Source organism: Phymastichus coffea, unplaced genomic scaffold (genome assembly GCF_024137745.1).
Source record: "Phymastichus coffea isolate CEN01 unplaced genomic scaffold, Cenicafe_Pcof_1.1 PCOF00112, whole genome shotgun sequence".
Lineage (NCBI taxonomy): Eukaryota > Metazoa > Arthropoda > Insecta > Hymenoptera > Eulophidae > Phymastichus > Phymastichus coffea.
The window spans coordinates 592,077-610,015 of record NW_026706923.1 but is presented as its reverse complement, the minus strand read 5'-3'; the positions used below and the strand labels follow the sequence as shown (position 1 = coordinate 610,015).

Genomic DNA, 17,939 nt, shown 5'->3' with positions numbered 1-17,939 from the left:
CCTTGTTAGTAATATTACGAAAATTAGATCGTGCAATTAAATGAATAAAAAAAACTAGTCCAATACTACATTACTCCCCGTCAAAGCGTTATAAATACTTAATTAATCCCGTTAATAGATAGATATTTCTGCAAGCGCGCAAACCGCACCAGCTGGAATTTACAGATTGATCTTTCCACAGGCATGCACACACACACACACACACACACACACACACAAACACACACATGCATCGAGGTGGGGTCTGATTTTGCTTCCTTGTCTCTCTTTTTCTCGTTGCGTGTAAAATTCTCGGACGTTTTCACCGCAAAAGCGGTAACAATGTCAACGCGTGCTGCTTTGAGTATGAAAGCTATTCGAGATACCGCGTAGTAATTTACGAGCAAATTGCATAATTTCTTCTCTCTCTTTCTCTTTAGTTCGAGGGATCTTCTATCCCTGCGCGATTACTATATATAGAAGGCGCAAACGCGAGAGAGCAGCGAAGGAATTCGTCTCGTTAGGTCGCGACCTACTAAAATGTACACGCGCGTCAGCTTCTCTACCTGGTTTGTAATTGCCTGCTGCTGTCGGTGGGTATGTTGTATGGGAATGCGTGATACGTGCGAAAATGACGATACACTCGTAGTGGATTTCATTAAAATGAAAAAATAAAATAAAATAAAATTACTACTTCACGATCGATCGCCTCTATGTTGCAAATAACGATTTGTATTTTTTCTCGAAATCATCAATTATTGAATCAATATATGAATGAAAGGATAAGTGCGTCGGAAAAATTAAATTCTATATTATTTAATGATGATTAACGGCATCTACCGCAAGGCGCAGTTAATCATACATCTCGACACCGTGATGTCACGCTATCGAGAAGCACATTGTTGTTCGCACTTGGCCGGATGGTAAAGACAAATGAAACAAATATGAATGTTAAAGCACCCTTTACCAGCACAAGACGGAGTATCCAAATCATCCAAGCACTGGTATTAGCAAATCTGCACAATGTGTTTTTCTCAAATCGCACACGTCACTTTTCAAATGAGAAAGCTCCGAAGAGGCGCATAGTCTGCGCGCTTCTCACGAAGCCATGCGTCGTGTTCTCGAGCAGAAATCATACGTCGAGGAAAAAGACATCGTAAAGAAACTCTCTCGAGGCGCATTGGACGGCTCCTATTAAAAATCATCATCGTGTCTACAGGCGAGTATTGATTTTCAAGCAAAGCGCGTGCACGAGCGTCCGAGAGATTTCGTAGCATTACATCGATACGGGTACTTTTCAACAACCGAGTTTTCCCTCGATTATCCGAATGCGCGCCCCGTTTCGCGAAGAAATCTTGCCATACGAACGTCGAACCAGCTCGGCATCCGGCTGCTACGTGACAAATCGACACTCGCGGTGGCCGCTCGTATCGTCTTTTCCTACGCGAAAGCGCTACCGAGACGCGCGGCAGCTAATCGAGAGACAAGTGCGCCACGGCTACAGTCGTAATTATTGCCGCGGACGAACAGAGCAGCCGAGAAAATTGACTCAAGTCCCTCTGTATCGCAAAAAACCGCGTGCGCGCAACGTCATTCGCACGCGGCGTGAAAAACAAGAGGAACCGAGTGTCCGTGGTGGCTTGGAATGAGGCAGCGGTCGAACTGCAAGTTCTGTGGCGATGAGTACACGGCGCGCCCGCGCTGTTCGCGCTGTTTCGCATGTGGATCGCGGCGCGAGCAGCCGGGCACGCACCGACGATCGCATTAACTGCCGCTGCCGCGCTTCTCTTCTGCGGTTCTCTCTCTCTCTCTCTCTCTCTCTCTCTCTCTCTCTCTCTCTCTCTCTCTCACTTTGACTCGCGCTTCCTTCATTAACTGTTTTCCTCCTCGCGTCGTTTCCGCGTGCGTCGGACGGCCTTATTCGTCAGTCGCGTCGATGCGGTCAGGCTTCACTTGCGCCGCGACGTCTAATAAAATTGACGAGCTCTTTTCCCGACGAATGTGGGAACGAATGTCGTCGATTCCGATGCAACGATGCCGCGCTTTCGCAAAAGAGTAAGCCAGGCTGGATTGCGACTCCGCGGAGCTCACGTTCCCTCGCGCAGATCAGCTCGGAGCACGACGGCGATAATATTGCTCACGAAAAAGCTCTCCGGCGAGATCAGGACGAGTGATAGAGGACGAACAACCGTTCGCTTGGCTCCTAGCGATACGCTTCTCTCCCGTGTGATAATAGTATCGATTTACGCCCCCCCCCCCCCATGAAACCGTATCTATAAAAAGCAGGTAGCCACCACGCAAGTGCCAGCTTCTCCATTTTCTCGCTACCGGTTCACTAGGATAACGACCTCTACGCGCGCAGCTCCGCGCGAAAAAGTAAATCAAATACAATTCACATCGGGGTCTGTTGAACTTCACAAAGTAATGCATTGTTTGGAAACTGGCGCAAGACTCTGCGGTTTGGCACGAACTCAAAGAAGAGAAAAAAAAAACAAAAAAACTGGAACCTCCCGATGAGACTCGCTGAAATTGCAAGATGAAAGTAACTCTCGGCACGATGACGCGGACTCGTCAGAAAAATTGAACTTGGCAAAGGATAATTTACGCGCGCAGAAAGTTCCCCGGACGATCTCTTAAGGGGGGGGGGGGGGGGGCTCAACGATCGTAAGTACCAATTGCATGGAGAGAAGCCAGGCTTAACGACCCCTGCAACTAGCCATTGATCATTTTTATCTGTATTGTTTGGAAAGAGCACGTGAGAAGAAGACAAAGGAAAAATCGCGGTAGGAAAAGTTAGCGCGACTCTTGCACGCTTTATTTGATGGTCGCGCGAGCGACGCACTATTACACGCCCAGAGAAACTCCATGCACCACTGTACTTACACAATGTTATTAGTCTCCTCGCATGTCGCCGGTCTGAAGCACGTGCTTAGTCTATGTAGCTGCACCATTCCAAAACGCCTCTTTCTTTTTGAAACGTATACGTGTATGCACGTGCGCGTGTATGTGTGTGTGTGTGTATGTGTGTGCGCGCGCGTGCGTGCGTGCCCATGTCTTGTAAGTCTCCACGCTCTAGCTACTCACGGACTTTTTTCAATCTCGTTAAATTGTGCAACGTAATCAACGTACAAAGATTGTAAGCCGTCTTCAATTAGCTTTTCAAATTCATTAAAGAAAAAAAGTTGATGTAACGATTTCTGAAGAATTTAATAAGAATAACATTCGAATCAATTAGAAATAAAAAAGTGTACGAAAATTAATTCATTTTCTTTTTTTTATCGGAACTCAACTAAAAAACTCCAGATTTATCGAGCATGACGGTGTTTTTCGAATTATGGTGTGAATTAGAAATCCATAGAATATTGTGGCCTCAGGTAAAAAAAAGTCAGTAACTAATTTCCAAAGCGAGTCAATGAACCCGAATAATGATATTTAACAGGCCTATATGAAAATAAATTAGTCCGCGCGCAGCACGCAAGGATTTGCAGCCATGACTATAACGCCTTAGCAAATTTTCAAGGATCAAATTTGTTACGCTGTGGCGGCGTTACATAGCGGATATACGCTCGCTATTAATCCGCGCCTTTTCTGTACAGGATGAAAAAAGTAAACGACCACGAGTCAAGAATGACTTCATTTCGGCTATTAAAATTTATTACGAGTAATTTACTTCAAACAGCCACCTACGAACATGCAGCCGCCTCTCAAGAATGCTTGAAAATTCATTCAATTCCAGGCACAAGTTTCACTTTAATTAGTCTTATCGATTCACGCAAAACATAAATGCATGCAAAGTTATTGTGACCAAAGTGCTTCGGAGTGGCTGATGGATTTTCGAGGCAACCGGACATTCCGACTGAACATTGTGTATGCCCGGTCAAACTATAGACAACTGACCCATTTGGCCTCAAAGTGAATTTTGAAAGCACAGATGCATATATTTTCTAACATCAAAGCCGAAACGCAATTTTGCCTTAAGCACAAAATGTCGTGCGTGCGCGTGTTGGCCATCGCTCAAAGTACAAAGAACACGATGTTTCATTAAAGTGCTGCGAATATTAAAGGCACGCGGTTAAAATTGTACGAGAACAGAATTGCTTATCTCTGGCGGGTGCAGTTACGTAACGATGTATCTCTAAATCTCCCATTTGCAAATATTTGCATGTTTCGTTTTATCTGGCCAAACGTTAATAATTTTCTGTCTGATCTACAAACAAATGCTAATTTGATAACAGCGTTATCATCATTGTGCGCGCGAGTTTTCACGTGGTGGCCTCAATTACATATCTGTGAATCTTAAGATCGTTGAGTAATTTGTAGCGGTGTTTGAAGAGCACATCGCTTTTATAACTTTCCAAGAGTCTAGGCGATAAGTTAACGTATAAACGAAGTGAAATTTGCTAATGTCATTCGTTCTTAATAATCCGCATCGAATACGATCTTTGTGTATTTGTATGTCATTAGTTGAATTGGAGATGTAAATAAATATATGTCGACTATTCGTGTACCGAATGAAAAACTTGTATATCTACCATGCATTACGATATCGTAATCGACATTTATCGAGCTTGTATCTGCAATCAATTTACAGCGTTCGATATCTTTAGAAAGTTTCGCGTTCTCATTAAATTTGTGCGATGCAGTTTTGAAGATTCATTTTTAGACGTGCAGGTACTGTGAGACAATAAATTGTACGGATGGTAGTGAATTGATAATGACACTTTCGGAAAGCTTCGACAATAAGAATGAGAGGTATTTTTAATGGAACAGTGTAGGAACAAGTTGAACCGCGGTGTCTGTGCTGTGTGCGTTTTCAAAGGAAGTACCAAAATAGTGGCAAAAAGAAAGGAGAGAGGAAAAGCTTCAAAATACTGCAGTGCAACTCAAAAAGTTCGTTCGAGGGCTGGACTATACGCTCACTCTAATTATAAAGTTACAACCTCAAATCAGCAAATTTCAAATTTGTATGTTGCGTGACTAATTTTAGCAAATCGACTCTTGAAAATTAAAGACCACATCCTTTTCGGCGCTAACTAATTTAATGAAGAGCTTACATGCTAGAAAAAAAACAAATGAGAATACAAATATACGATGCTAGATGCAGAATGCTACAGAATTAATCAAGAAATGACTCGGGAAAAAAAGCAGAAAAAAAAACGCTGAGTGACAAGTGCCTCGTCTCTGTCCTGTCGCCTCGGGGCGGAACTTTCATGTGTGTACCGGCGCGCGTAATCGAATTTACACTCTCGGCAGATATTCAGCAGTAGCAGCGGTATACGTTGCGCAAATAATTAGCAGTCTAATCGTCTATGTACCCAGGCAAGAAAAATAGACCGGGTGAAAGAGAAAAAAAAAATATGTATATATATAAATCGGCACAGCGGTAAATAAATTATGCTAATAATCGCACCTACGCGCGACGAGAACTTCTGTGCTCACTCTAGGCATTAAATGGAAGTAACGAGTTCCCGATGACTACGACCACGACAGTCATGATGATGGTGAAGATGATGACGATGACGCGATAAAAAAATTACGATCGAATAATCGCAGGTGAGAGGAAAAAAAAGTTATTCGTCAAGATCGAATTAAAGTTACGTCGATTTGGCGCTCGTGGCCGCGAGTGAGAAATGGTGACTGAAGTCGTACGCGTGAAAAGTACGCGACAATAAAAAAAAAAAAAAAAAAAAAAATTCGGCACGCATCAAAGGCGACGAGGCTCGAGCAGGGAGAGATCGACCTGGATAACAGATTCCTCTGCAGCGATCCCTTTGGGAAGTAAAATTGCCGAAATCGCGTAGGATTGGAATGGCTGCACTTTCGACGCCCACGCACGGCGCGACGCGTTAGCGCTATATAAAATTAAAGGGATTAAAAATACGTATATACCTACGTGGTTGCGAGAGACGAGCGCATTTCGTTTGCGCAAATGCAAATAATAATCGCGACGGCTCGACTCTGAAAAAGTCCTAGACGCTCATTAATTCACCGTTTCGTCTGCGGATATTTATTACTACGCACTGCTGCGGGGAGTGCATTATGTAATTCATCTTTATTTATCGCTTTATTAATCTTTAAAATTTATAACATCGCTCAGTCTGCAGTTTATTTGCCAATGTATAAGTCAGGCGGCGTTCGTTCCGTTTTGCTATGCGCGGTGCGCAGAAGTGTCTCTTGGAACATAAAATTGAGGCGCTAATGAACGGCAGATCGGTGAGCAAATCGTAAAGCGAGGATATCTTTCGTAAGAATCCGCGAGTCTTTCCGACATCTCTGGCATCATTAAAAGTCGATGAGCTTATAAAAAAATGCAGCGCAAACATTCGGATATGGTAATGAGAGGCTGCGTCGCGATCGATCAAGTAGCAGCTATTGCTTTGATTGCGCACTGGTTAGACGAGGATGGCGAGGGCACTCACGTAAATGGTGGTGACTTTGACGTTCCTCGTCATGTCCCGAACGTCATCGGTCTCGAGTTTGATGGGCTGATGGGTGGCCGTTAGAGCCAGCATTTTGCTGCTGCCGCGATCGCTCGCTCGTGCACTCAACGATCACTAGTGTCGCACATTTAAACACCGAGGCGCTTGAATCTTCTCACGGCCGCACTCGCTTTTCTTTTCACATATTCAATTCGAGGTGTATATTTCACTGCGTCGCCGCCGACTGCCGCACTCTTCGTCGTCGTTGTCGATCAAAATAAGGCACTTTCTGCGATGACAATTCACAACATCAAACATCCGTCGTCGCTGTGGGCTTGACTTCGTTATTAAGGACAAGTCACTTATGAAAAATCAACGATTGGCTATTAATCCGGTTTATACTCTCTCGCGTGTTTTGCATTAAAAGGATGCTGCAGCGCCTAGAAAGTCGAGAGCACGACCAAAGAGAAAAGATTTTCTATTTATTTATCGACTTTACAAGCTGCTGCGCGGCACATTTTCTTTCTCGTCGTCGCTTTTCATCCAATATAAAATTTATTGTGTGCGACTTTTTTTCACAATTTTGTTAAGCAATACCGTTCCTATTCGAGTTTTTACGCTGCTTCATTACATGCCAATTGGGGAAAAAATATCTAAACTGCCTGCAAGTAACCAGCAGCAGTAACAAATTGAATTTATTAGCAAGTTAAGGTTACTTGTGGAATGCTTCCTCGTCTCGTTAAAAAAAAAAACTCCTATCAGAATCCATTAAATATTTACATTGAAAGAGTTATCGCCAATCGCGTTTACAAAAACAAAAAAATCACACTGCACACAAGTCGTTCACTGAGCTCTACACGTTAAACAGCTAATCCACGAGTGAATCATAAAGCAAGCGATCGCTGAAAAAAAGAGCGGGAACCGAATCTACCGAATCTTATCGTTCTACAAGCAAAGCCGGCGCGCACGGGGTTTCCGAAAAGGCAGAAAAAGCCAAGCAGCTGATGTCAAGCCCGAGCGACGAAGGATAATGACGGTGAACCGGTGTGTACCGAAAAAGCGGCGCTTTGTCGTCTGGTCGCGAGCGATGCGGAAGGCACGAGGGAACGTAACGGACTGGCGAGCAGCAGCAGCAGCAGCAGCAGCAGCAACACAGCGCCGGCTATCTTTCTCTCTTTGGCTTCTCGGGCGCGAGAGAGCGATGCAGCAACGTGTGCCGCGTTTGTTGTTCGGAAAGAGCGGGGAAGAGGAGGGGCGGGGGACGAAGCGGCAGCGAGCTGCTTAGAAGGAAAGAGACCGACATCGGTATGCTATGCAACAGCAACAGCAGCAACATACTCTCGGTCTTATGACGGCACCTGTGCGTACTTACGCACAGATGCTGCTGCTGCTGCTGCTGCATGCCGTACATCGTTGTTGTTGCGTCAAAGCCTCTTATTTGCTGCTGTGACGAGATTAGAGCAGTTTTTTTTTTCTTTTCTTTTTTCTTCGAGTGATAAACGAGGACCGACAATGACTATTTCATTTTTTAATGCCGCCGATCCGATGGAGCAATGTGTGCTGCGAGCAAACATGAAATTGGAAAAATATTCCACAAGCTGTAGATTTCTAGATTCGTGAACGGTAACCACTTTACGAAAGCGCTTCATTCCTACACGTTACGTGTTATATGGTATAATAATATACGCTCCTAATAAATCAAAGTCATTGCAGTGATATTTCCTTTTGAAAAAAAAAAAAAACTTGAGTGTATCAGAATTGCAAGGAAATAAAAAAAAAACGAATCAATTGCAGTTCTTCATGTTCTCAATTTACTCCTGGGTTACATTCCCAGCTGCATATCGTGTCTAACTATAGCGTTACAAATTTTCGCAGTTTGTACTAGCATCTAGTAATATCTAATTATGGACTTCTATTAAAGGCGAGTGTAACCCAATTCAGAATATTCTCGAATAACTAGCTAGTGCGTCCAGCATATAAAATTCAACCACTTAAATTTTACTTTAGAATAATAGATATTGGACGAACTAGCTAAAAAGCTAATTTTCATCTAATTCGATAGTTTAAAAATAAATTTTTAATTAATGCGATAGAGTAAAGTCAATGACATCAGCTTGAAGTATGGTTTAAAGTTGTCAATAATACAAGGTTCAACACTGAATGTTAGAAATGCAGATAATCGATTAGAACGAGGCCAATGCAAATTTGAATAAATTAATTTAATATTATTTACGGCGAACGACGTGGAGCAAATGGATGCGTCATTTTGCGGATTACCGATAAGAAGAACGCACAAACCGAGCCATTGTCACCGGAAGCAAAACAATATCGCTAAGGATTAGCACGTTGTAAAAGCTATCGCAGTGCGCGAGCCTTCTTGAAACGTTTTTCAATAGCTCGTGCTATGAAAAATACAACGCGCACGTTGAAAGATACACAGCAGGGACGAGAATAATAGAAAGAAACGAGTGTGCCATAGCATCTGGCGTGTCGCACACCTTTTTATAACGCATCGAACAATCTACAGATGTATTCTCGAGTCTGAGGCTAACTCTCCTGCCCATTCGGGTCGATCCATTTTTCCGAGTATGCGGTCTGTATGTGCGCGCATCCCTCTGTATAGCCCCACAGTCGAGTCAGCTGGTCACGAAACAGCTGCTGGTGTCCCTATTTTTTCACAATTGAGACTTTCTTGCTGTTCGCGTTCGAAAGAGTTTCAGACAATCTTAGACGACAACTGTTTCGGGGCAAACTTGATCTGCAAATGTGAAATATCGTACTTTAGGCGAAACTGCAGAGCCGGGTTCAGCGAACTTTCGATCGCGTATTGTTTCGTCGAAAGATAAAATCGAATTCGACCAAAAGAAAGAGCCAATTGTAAAATAACACTTTCGGTTCGAATCGAAAAATTCGATTGAGAGCGAAGGAACGCAGGTATGCATCTGAAATTAAAGTGAAAAGATAGTGCAAAGCTGAATTACAAGCTGGGCGTACAGCGACGGAGAGCAGAGAGTTTTGCCGGCGAATCGATCGTCGTCGGCGCGGCAGCTTGGTAGGCTCGGTCGCGGTGTTGGCTTAATAGAGAAAGAGAGAGAGAGAGAGAGAGAGAGAGCGAAGAAAAACGTGATCGAAGCGCTTTACGCGGCCACGCTACACTAACATACTCTCGTCGAGTCAGCTGGGTTGGGCTTTTAAACCATCATTTGATGTAGCAGAACTCGCGCAGCAGCCCTCGCGCTGCCTATTAACCCTAGCTGAATGCAGTTTTATGCTTGCATATCGACTCGCGACCTGCAGCGCTTCGCGAGAGCTCTTTTTAAATTCACGATTGTTTGCACGCTTAGCATTGTATAGTGATTCCTGGTTACACGCAGTTTCTTCGGTTTCTTTAGACCGTTTCAAATTTATTCAAGGTATTCAAATCTGACGTATGTAATGTTTTGAGTAAATGTCTTCGAGCTTGAAATGTATACTTTGTGAACTTCTCTTCTTATGCACAGGGACGCGTGAAGAGCAGCTATGCGTCATTCGTATCGAAAATGAATTTTCAGTTATATGCGTTAATGCACATGACATATTCTACAACATTTAGTGATTTTCGACACTAACAATGAAAAAATATGAAATTTTGAAACTAAAAATATCTTTCGCGATGCTGTAGACGAACGGCGATTTGCGTAATGTACGAAAATTCACTACAACGTACGGTTTGCATGGTTCGCTCTTATAAAAATAAAATGATTCACTCTTTTGAATTAAAAGTCCAACGACTAAAATAAAAGATTATTATTAAATTAGTATTAACACTTTTGAAACATGAAAAAACCGAGTAAAAAACACATGTAGGTAGGAGTCAGCTTTTATAAAACTCACTCTGACGCCACCAGCAAAAAATAAACGAAAAAACCCGTGAAAGACACGTCTAATATCGTACTAATCAGCATGAAAACGAAGACAAAGCATTATTAGCCATCTCCATACACATAAACGCTCATTCATTAATTGTCAATTCAAGAACGTGCACAGGCAGCTAAAATATATAGACTTGGTCGTGGCGCAGCGCGGCATTAATTAAACGCGCGGGCTCTAGACTTTGGCTCTCTCGCGATCGCACGTCGCCCACGCTCGGATATTTGACTTGTCTTGAAAAGGCGAGTCAAAAACAAAAAATGACTTTCACTCGGATATACGCGTACACATTTCGCCGGAGGTCGCAGCACACACACGTGCGCGCGCGAGGGGCCTCGTATTCGGAGCTGTCGCCGATCTCTCGCGCGCCAACGTCTCTCGCTGTTGTTGTTGCTCTCGCGCTCGCTTCCCTTTTCGCGCAGACCAACAAGTCCTTTTCAAGAGAGCCAACTATTAATTGTGCAGTTGGCGGCGGCCTAATGCATTATGTTGCGCTCTACGCTCGCGTCGTTTTTCTTATTGCGCTGACTGACTTGCGCGCACTTTATTCGGAAACAATGACTCGAAATAGATTGAAAGTCATAGATTTCCACGACGCTGACCCTTTTTCTTCGCAAGCACGTATAGCGTGGCATTCGCGGCTTTGCGCCTTTTTTCCAGTGGATTCGTGGAAATATCTCTGATGTAATCGCGACAATTGCGCGTCGATGGAAATCTAGAAATAATGCGAATTGATACAAACTTCATAAATGGACTTGTACAAAATTCTTTCGCTATGAATATGTATCATATCCTCTCGATTTATCAACATAACATTGCCGATCAGGTAAATTGTTCGACAGTAACTATTCATTGTCGAATGAGTGTCACGTCTCGATTCCAATCAAACGCCTGTCGCTTTGTCTTTGCCGCACGAAGAGAATTCGAATATTTCCAGCCGAGTTTCAAGACGTGATCGATTTATTTTTCGTGCATATATGACAGTGACACTGAACAAACAGCTTAGGCCTCGGTTAAAAATAAAAACATCGAATACGCTGGTATTTCCAACCAAGCTCTTTACCGCTGATAACGTTCACGGCGAGGCGCGAGCCAATTGACGATCGCGTGAAATCGATCGCTCGGCACACAAAACAAACCGTACCACGTGATAAAACGGCGCACGCGCGCGAATCGCTATAATAATAATCGGCGCTTACGACTCTCTCGCCGCGACTGGGTGCGAATCAATTTATAGATGGTGGTTGCGCTCGCCGATAAAGTACTATCGTGATCTTTGACTACTTTCGTTTCTCTTTCTCTCTCTCTCTATCTCTATACGTATGGACTTTCGGAGTTCACGCCTCTAACATTGTTCGTCTATTATCGTGATAAATGTAACAATGAGAGAGACTCTTTTTGAATTCGTAGCTGCGCGTGGGATACTTTCGGAGAGTGACTGGAATAACTATAACAGCAGAGCGCGGCCAACGGCGTGTATGCGCGCTGGGATTGTTCTCCGGAATAAAAAACTGCCGAGGCCCCGTCTGCTGCATTGCTCTTTTTCTTCTGTCGTCGAGCTACAGTAGCAATTTAACTCTCTCACTCTTTTGCGTGCGATTGATAGTGTCAAGTTGTGGATCGCGAGCATAACAATTGCCTTTTAAAATCTGGCAGCGCGAAAGAGACCACGCTCCGGTCGACCGCCCAATTCACTCAATCGAAGACCTACAACTTTTTGGCGTCGACTGGCGACGCCTTGTATTTTTCTATTCCTCGGGAGGCGACAGCTTCTCTTCTGCCCGCGTCATATTTTCGCAGAGCCGTGATCTCATCGCAAGAGCTGTTAAAATCTATTCGTTCTTTTCGCGCGCATAAGCGAAACGTTTATGTAAGGTCTCTCCGAGCAAAATAAAAGTTTGCTCGCGATTTGCGACGAGCAGGCGAATCTCAAATGAAAACCGATCGAAAAGCTCGAGGAGTACGATCGCCAAAGCGTTCCATGTCCCATGGCTGGTCGTCGAATTGTATCCCAAGCACGGAAAGATCCAATGCCGAGAGCCAATGTCGACGGCAATGCTCCGCCAACGAGTATTCCGACGGAAATCGAAGAGTATTCGACTGCGCGGCGGCCTTGTACCGATTCACTCAAATGGCTATACCCGGGAGTTGCCGTTGGATCAGCCGCGTGTATGCATATACGCTACGTCGGCGGCGGCATGCGGCGGCGTGCAGCGGCGAGCACAGAGACTCGTCGTTACGTAAGCCAGCCGAGCATGTGAGAAAGTTCATTGTTCCAGAAAAGATGCAAGCAAGCTGTGCCGACGCCGCCTCGTAGGCCGTCGTAGGCTTCGATTGGGGCACCTTCGACGGAACTCCCAGGGGGCTTCCGCCGCGAGCAAAGTCTCCCGAGTTTGTTCTCTCGAAGTGCTCGACGATCGGAATTTCGGACGAGCTCCCGTGGCACTCCACGAGAAAATTTCGGCAGAGTCAATCTCGGACGCAATGATTCGGCGTCACGTCAAGCGGGCATCGAAAGAGCACCATTTCCTTCCAAATATTGACGAACGACAAGGAGGAGATCTTTATCGCGAATACACTGCGGACGGTTGCAAAGAGCACAAAATAATGGAGTTACTGAACGCACAAGCCGGTGATAAGCAGGCATATAAAACCGACTCAATGTGGCATCGCGTGCCCTTGACTGCGCGGCCAGAAGAAAGCGACACGAGACAATTGGCGTGTGTCCTTTAGACTAGTTATTCAATCCACGAGCCTCTTTCTTACAAAACAGTCAAACTCCCAGGGTCTAATAAAACACTGACGCCTCGTCACCTCGCCGCCTCACGATTCACTCGATTCAGCTGGAACGTGATTTCACCCAAATTGTTTCCAAATAATCCAGCCAGTATGTGATTCAATTGCCGTCTCAATCGCGGATCAATAAACTCGGTCTATTCAGAAGCTGATAGCTACAAACGAATAACGATTTCGTATACTTATCATTATCATCTTTAATTAAGAAAAATTCTTACATCACTCTTTTCAATTGCAATATCGTGTCGATTGCAAAGGATAAGAGCACGGACGCATCTACCAGTCAAATCGTAAAACCGAAGACGAGCGTTACACTAGTGTTCGACAGTTTTCCGTGAATAGTACGTTGTCGACAAAACAAACCACCGCAAATGTGTAAATCCGCTCTCTCGCGACTGTCTGCGAATGACTCATCTCTCTGCCTCCTTAAAGAGCATGAGTGAGCATTTAACTCGAAACGAGCGTACCAAAAAGAAAAAAAGAAGAGAGAAGTGCATCCGCAAAAACAAAGGTAAGATTGAGGACCTACGGCTAGTCGGCTACCATCCATAAACGAGCACAGGCGTGCTCTTTCACATGCACATGTGAGAAATCGCACGCTCGCAGAGGAACTTCTCTGATGGCTGTATGGTACGCGATAAAACTTCATAACGTATCTTGTCGTAAAAAACCTTCCATGGCAGCAGCCATTTATCCAAGGAAAAAATTAAAGAGAGAGACACTTGTTAACGAGTCGCTACTCAAACAGTCGAACGGAGAGTACAGTCAGTCAAACATGAGAGCGAACGAAAGAGTGCTGGACTCGTTTTTTTTCCTGCTACGCGTGCCTGCGTGACGAAACGTCAAGAAGTCTCCGCACTCTAATACTACTACTGCTGCGGGTGTTTAGCTCCATAAGGTGACACACGTAGGTTATCTTGTAAACAAAGAGACGACGTAACGCTGCCCTGGAAAACTGGAAAACTCGCAATGACGCCCTTAGGCGTATATATTGAGAGAGAGAGAGAGAGAGAGAGAGAGAGAGAGAGAGAGAGAGAGAGAGAGAGAGAGAGAGATCAGAATTCCCGCGAGAAGAGATTTATTTTTATGCATACGCGCGATGCATAATCATGTTTGTATATTCAAGGACCGCCAAGCCCGTACTCACGCGACCCTCGAGACGCGTTTTTCCAGGCGAGTCATTTTTGTTGGGCTGTCTTCTTGTTCGGCATGATTTACGTATAAACAGCGAGAAAACTGGGAAAATTATGGTGCGCGAAACCTTCAAATACTATATGCAATATCGACACGATACGGCAGAAACGATTTTCATCAAACTCTGACATTCGACTCTTGCTTGAAAACTGTGATTTATAATAAACACAGAAGGTTGTAGTGGCAAATAGTAATCTACAGGTACGTATGCGAGTAACTCAATGCTTACAAGATTATTCAGTTTTTTTCGTACCTTTATAACAATTAGGTCTCAAATGCTTGCCGATTAAATCTGATCACATTCCATCGTTTTGAATCTTTCTCAATTTTCTTCCATTGCCGCAATGAATGTCCTTAAAAAATGTTATATCTAAGATCGCAAACTCTTATTCCGAGATTATTGATCTCCGAGGCCAACGTTTCAACGGCATCGTGAGCTTATTTAACGACCTACTTACAATTTAATATAAACAATCAAGCAATTATGACATTAGATCACTATTGTAATAATGATCATTGCACCGCCGCCGCCGCCATCGTCTATAACGTTTCTTTTATGAGTGCAGGTTGATTGAACATCCAAGTATGAAGAATACTCTTTCTACTCAGTGCTACATTATGTATCAATTTTCTATTTAGTTTTATGATGATTTTGTATTACAGTACATTTCAATTATTTCAATTAAAGACACAATTCAAAGTAATTGTTTAAAAATAATAATGAAAAATTTTACAAAGATGCTTTACATTGAAATTATTTAAGAAGCATTCATTGTTTAACATAAGTTCTTGGTTTGTTATAATAGATTGACTATCTATGTATGTGCTTAAACCAAAGAATAGCCATCTAATTTGACACTAAACCACTAAACCTATACTATATTTAAGATTTTTCATGGATAAACCTACCTGACGAGAGTCATAGGAATCAGATGAATGCTCAGAATCTCCACTGGTAGAGTATTGATCACCAGAGCCTCCAAGTCCTTTTCTTCTCTCATCGAGTGTGTTACGATCCATGGTATTGAAAACATCGACAAACTCATCAGCCACTGGCACTTCTATGTTGGGCAGGCAGGCCTGATGTTGAGGACTACACGATAAGTCCTGTGACTCTTTTTTGAAGAAGCGTGATAACACACTCCACATTCAACAATCACCACTTCCGCAAAAGCATGAGCCAGTTCAACAAACTGTTTATCATTCTCATTTTAGAAGACCATAGAATACCACTGACACTTTTCACCTAGCCCTAAAAAAGAAGCAGTTTTATATAAGAAATGTTTATTGACATGTGGAAAAAATACTAAAGAATCTATTGTTAAAAATAGACTGACATTGTTAAAAGGCTAAAAAGATTTTTATACAATGAGCTTGACCTATTTTGATAACTCAGCTGATATGTTATGCACTTTTTATGTTAATAAACTATCAATTAGTACTGTAGATTTAGTATTCATTAAATGATGTTTTAGAAAAGATGACTAAAATTTTGATTGTATTTACATGCAAAAATATTCTGCATGGTAACCTCTACATTGACAAAAGATCATACATATTGGCATGACTAAGAGTACAGATACACAAAACTGGAAGTGAATCATACTCTAATCAATCTAACTTTAGATTGATTAGAAAATAGAACAAACATGCTGCTGATATAAAGTAAACAACATTGTTAAATGTATAATAACTGAATTTCTAAATATTTTACTTCTGAGAAGAATAAAGTACTTTAGAAATCATTCAATAAAAAAACCAAATTGTAAATTTTTGTTGACGATTTTAATCCTAGTTCCTAGTGAACTACTGTATTTAAAGTTACATTCGTTAAGCATGCACACTCACACACACACTTGCAAATGTGAAAACTGCGAGCAACGACCGAGCCGCAAGTACAATATTGCCTTCCGAAGCTTCCCGGCGACGCAGCTATTTTTACTATCCAAAAAGGACAAAAACTCGTCAAACGCACAAGTTCTCTCTCTTTCTCTCCTTCTGCAGCGTCCAGTAACTCGTATAAGGAAGATAGAGAGAGAGAGAAAATGAGAGAGAGAGAGAGAGAGAGAGAAAATGAGAGAGAGAGGATGAGAATGAGAGAGAATGAGTGAGAGAGGATGAGAGAGAATGAGAGAGAATAAGATGAGACAGAGAAAGAGAGAGAGAGAGAGTGAAAATCCCATGCTCACACGTATGCAGCTCTCGCGCTACGAGCGAAACTCGTGCGTTTCATCACACTGGCGTTCTTATGTATCGATTTTTGCCCGAAACCCGAGATAAGTCGGGAGAGAACAACGACAAGGATATTCGCAGAAAAATAATGACATATCAACAGAAAAAGGAGCTGAAGGCAAGATGCGAATTCGCGCGAATCTAATTGTGGCAAAACAAAAAGAGATTTTTGTCATTGTGGCGGTTAGTCTTGCGCGAGTATGTCCTCTTCTTCACACACGTTGCAATAGAGGATTCCCCAATCGTAGCATCGTGAACAGATGAGAAACGCGCGCATTTCACTGCCAGAAATAACAATATCCAATGCGACATTTTTTTGCTTATGGACATCTCGACGGCAATTATAGAGAGATAATTGTGGCTCCGTGGCACTCATCGAGATTCAAGCGGTGCCTTATGACAGTTGAATATAATCGTACATACAGACCACCTACACCCACTACCAAGAAACATTCGCACAGCGTTTGTCGAGTTTTCGCTTTATGCACACAACATTACTATGAAAACTTAGAATAGAGGCAGATTTTATAGTCTGCAATTCGTAAATTCACACACGCACGAATGTACACAAACGAGAACATGAGAGATTAACAAATGAAAGACAAAGATGGAAGATAAACAGCAAGTAAAGGGAGATGATTACGAAGACGACGATGACGATAAGGATGGTGGTGATGATGGGAAATGCTCTCCAGAAACCGAGATGTGGCTAGTACGCGTACCTTGTTCTCTTGCTCCTAGAATTGTCTGGTGCAGCCACGCCACAGACGAGGACGTGGAACTTACGCGATTCCAGCGAATTGGCACAGAGAGAGAGAGAGAGAAAGAGAGAGAGAGAGAAAGAGAGAGAGTGAGAAAGAGAGTGAGAGAGAGAGAGAGAGAGAGAGAGAGAGAGAGAGAGAGAGAGAGAGAGAGATGAGCAGGGACGTCGTAGGTTAAAGACGATATCGGCGCCTATTAGCCGAACTGCATCATCTTCATTGTTGTCCACGCACACACATGCACATACACTTTATTTTATACTTTACTACTGATCTGTCTCTCACACGGTCGCTTATAGTGAGAACGCTCACACCCCTCGCGACCACGGAGTTTCGCGAATACGCACACCAGGACGAACTATTTCTACTTTCCGTGGACGTCGCTACAAGTCGCCCTGACACTATACTGTCTCACTCGCACTCACTCTCGCTTCGTTCGCTAACCAACTACGCAAGTCTCATCTGCAGTCAAATTGACTTCTTGATCAAATGACCGTCGCAAAACCATAAAGTTCGTTGAATTTTAAAAAGTAAATCAATTATTGATAGATTACTGTTTTAAGTTTTCAAAATGACTAAAATCAAAAGTCTTTATTTGACGTCCTATAAATTATCAAAAGTCTTTATTTTTCATGAAAGAAATTTAATA

General features: G+C 43.1%; 1 protein-coding gene across 10 annotated transcripts in view; it reads right to left on the bottom strand.

The window, feature by feature from the left end:
* Positions 1 to 17,658, bottom strand: part of LOC131670564 (patronin) — a 48,611-nt gene extending 30,953 nt beyond the window's left edge. For all 10 annotated transcript variants that reach the window (XM_058946258.1, XM_058946262.1, XM_058946260.1 and 7 more), the window contains exons 1-2: positions 17,252 to 17,658; positions 15,207 to 15,549 (exon numbers count right to left, since the gene is read on the bottom strand). In XM_058946258.1, coding sequence (XP_058802241.1) covers positions 15,207 to 15,446 — 240 coding nt within the window. In that variant the 5' untranslated portion in view covers positions 15,447 to 15,549; positions 17,252 to 17,658. The remainder of the gene's footprint in view (positions 1 to 15,206; positions 15,550 to 17,251) is intronic.
* Positions 17,659 to 17,939: the final 281 nt, after the last annotated feature.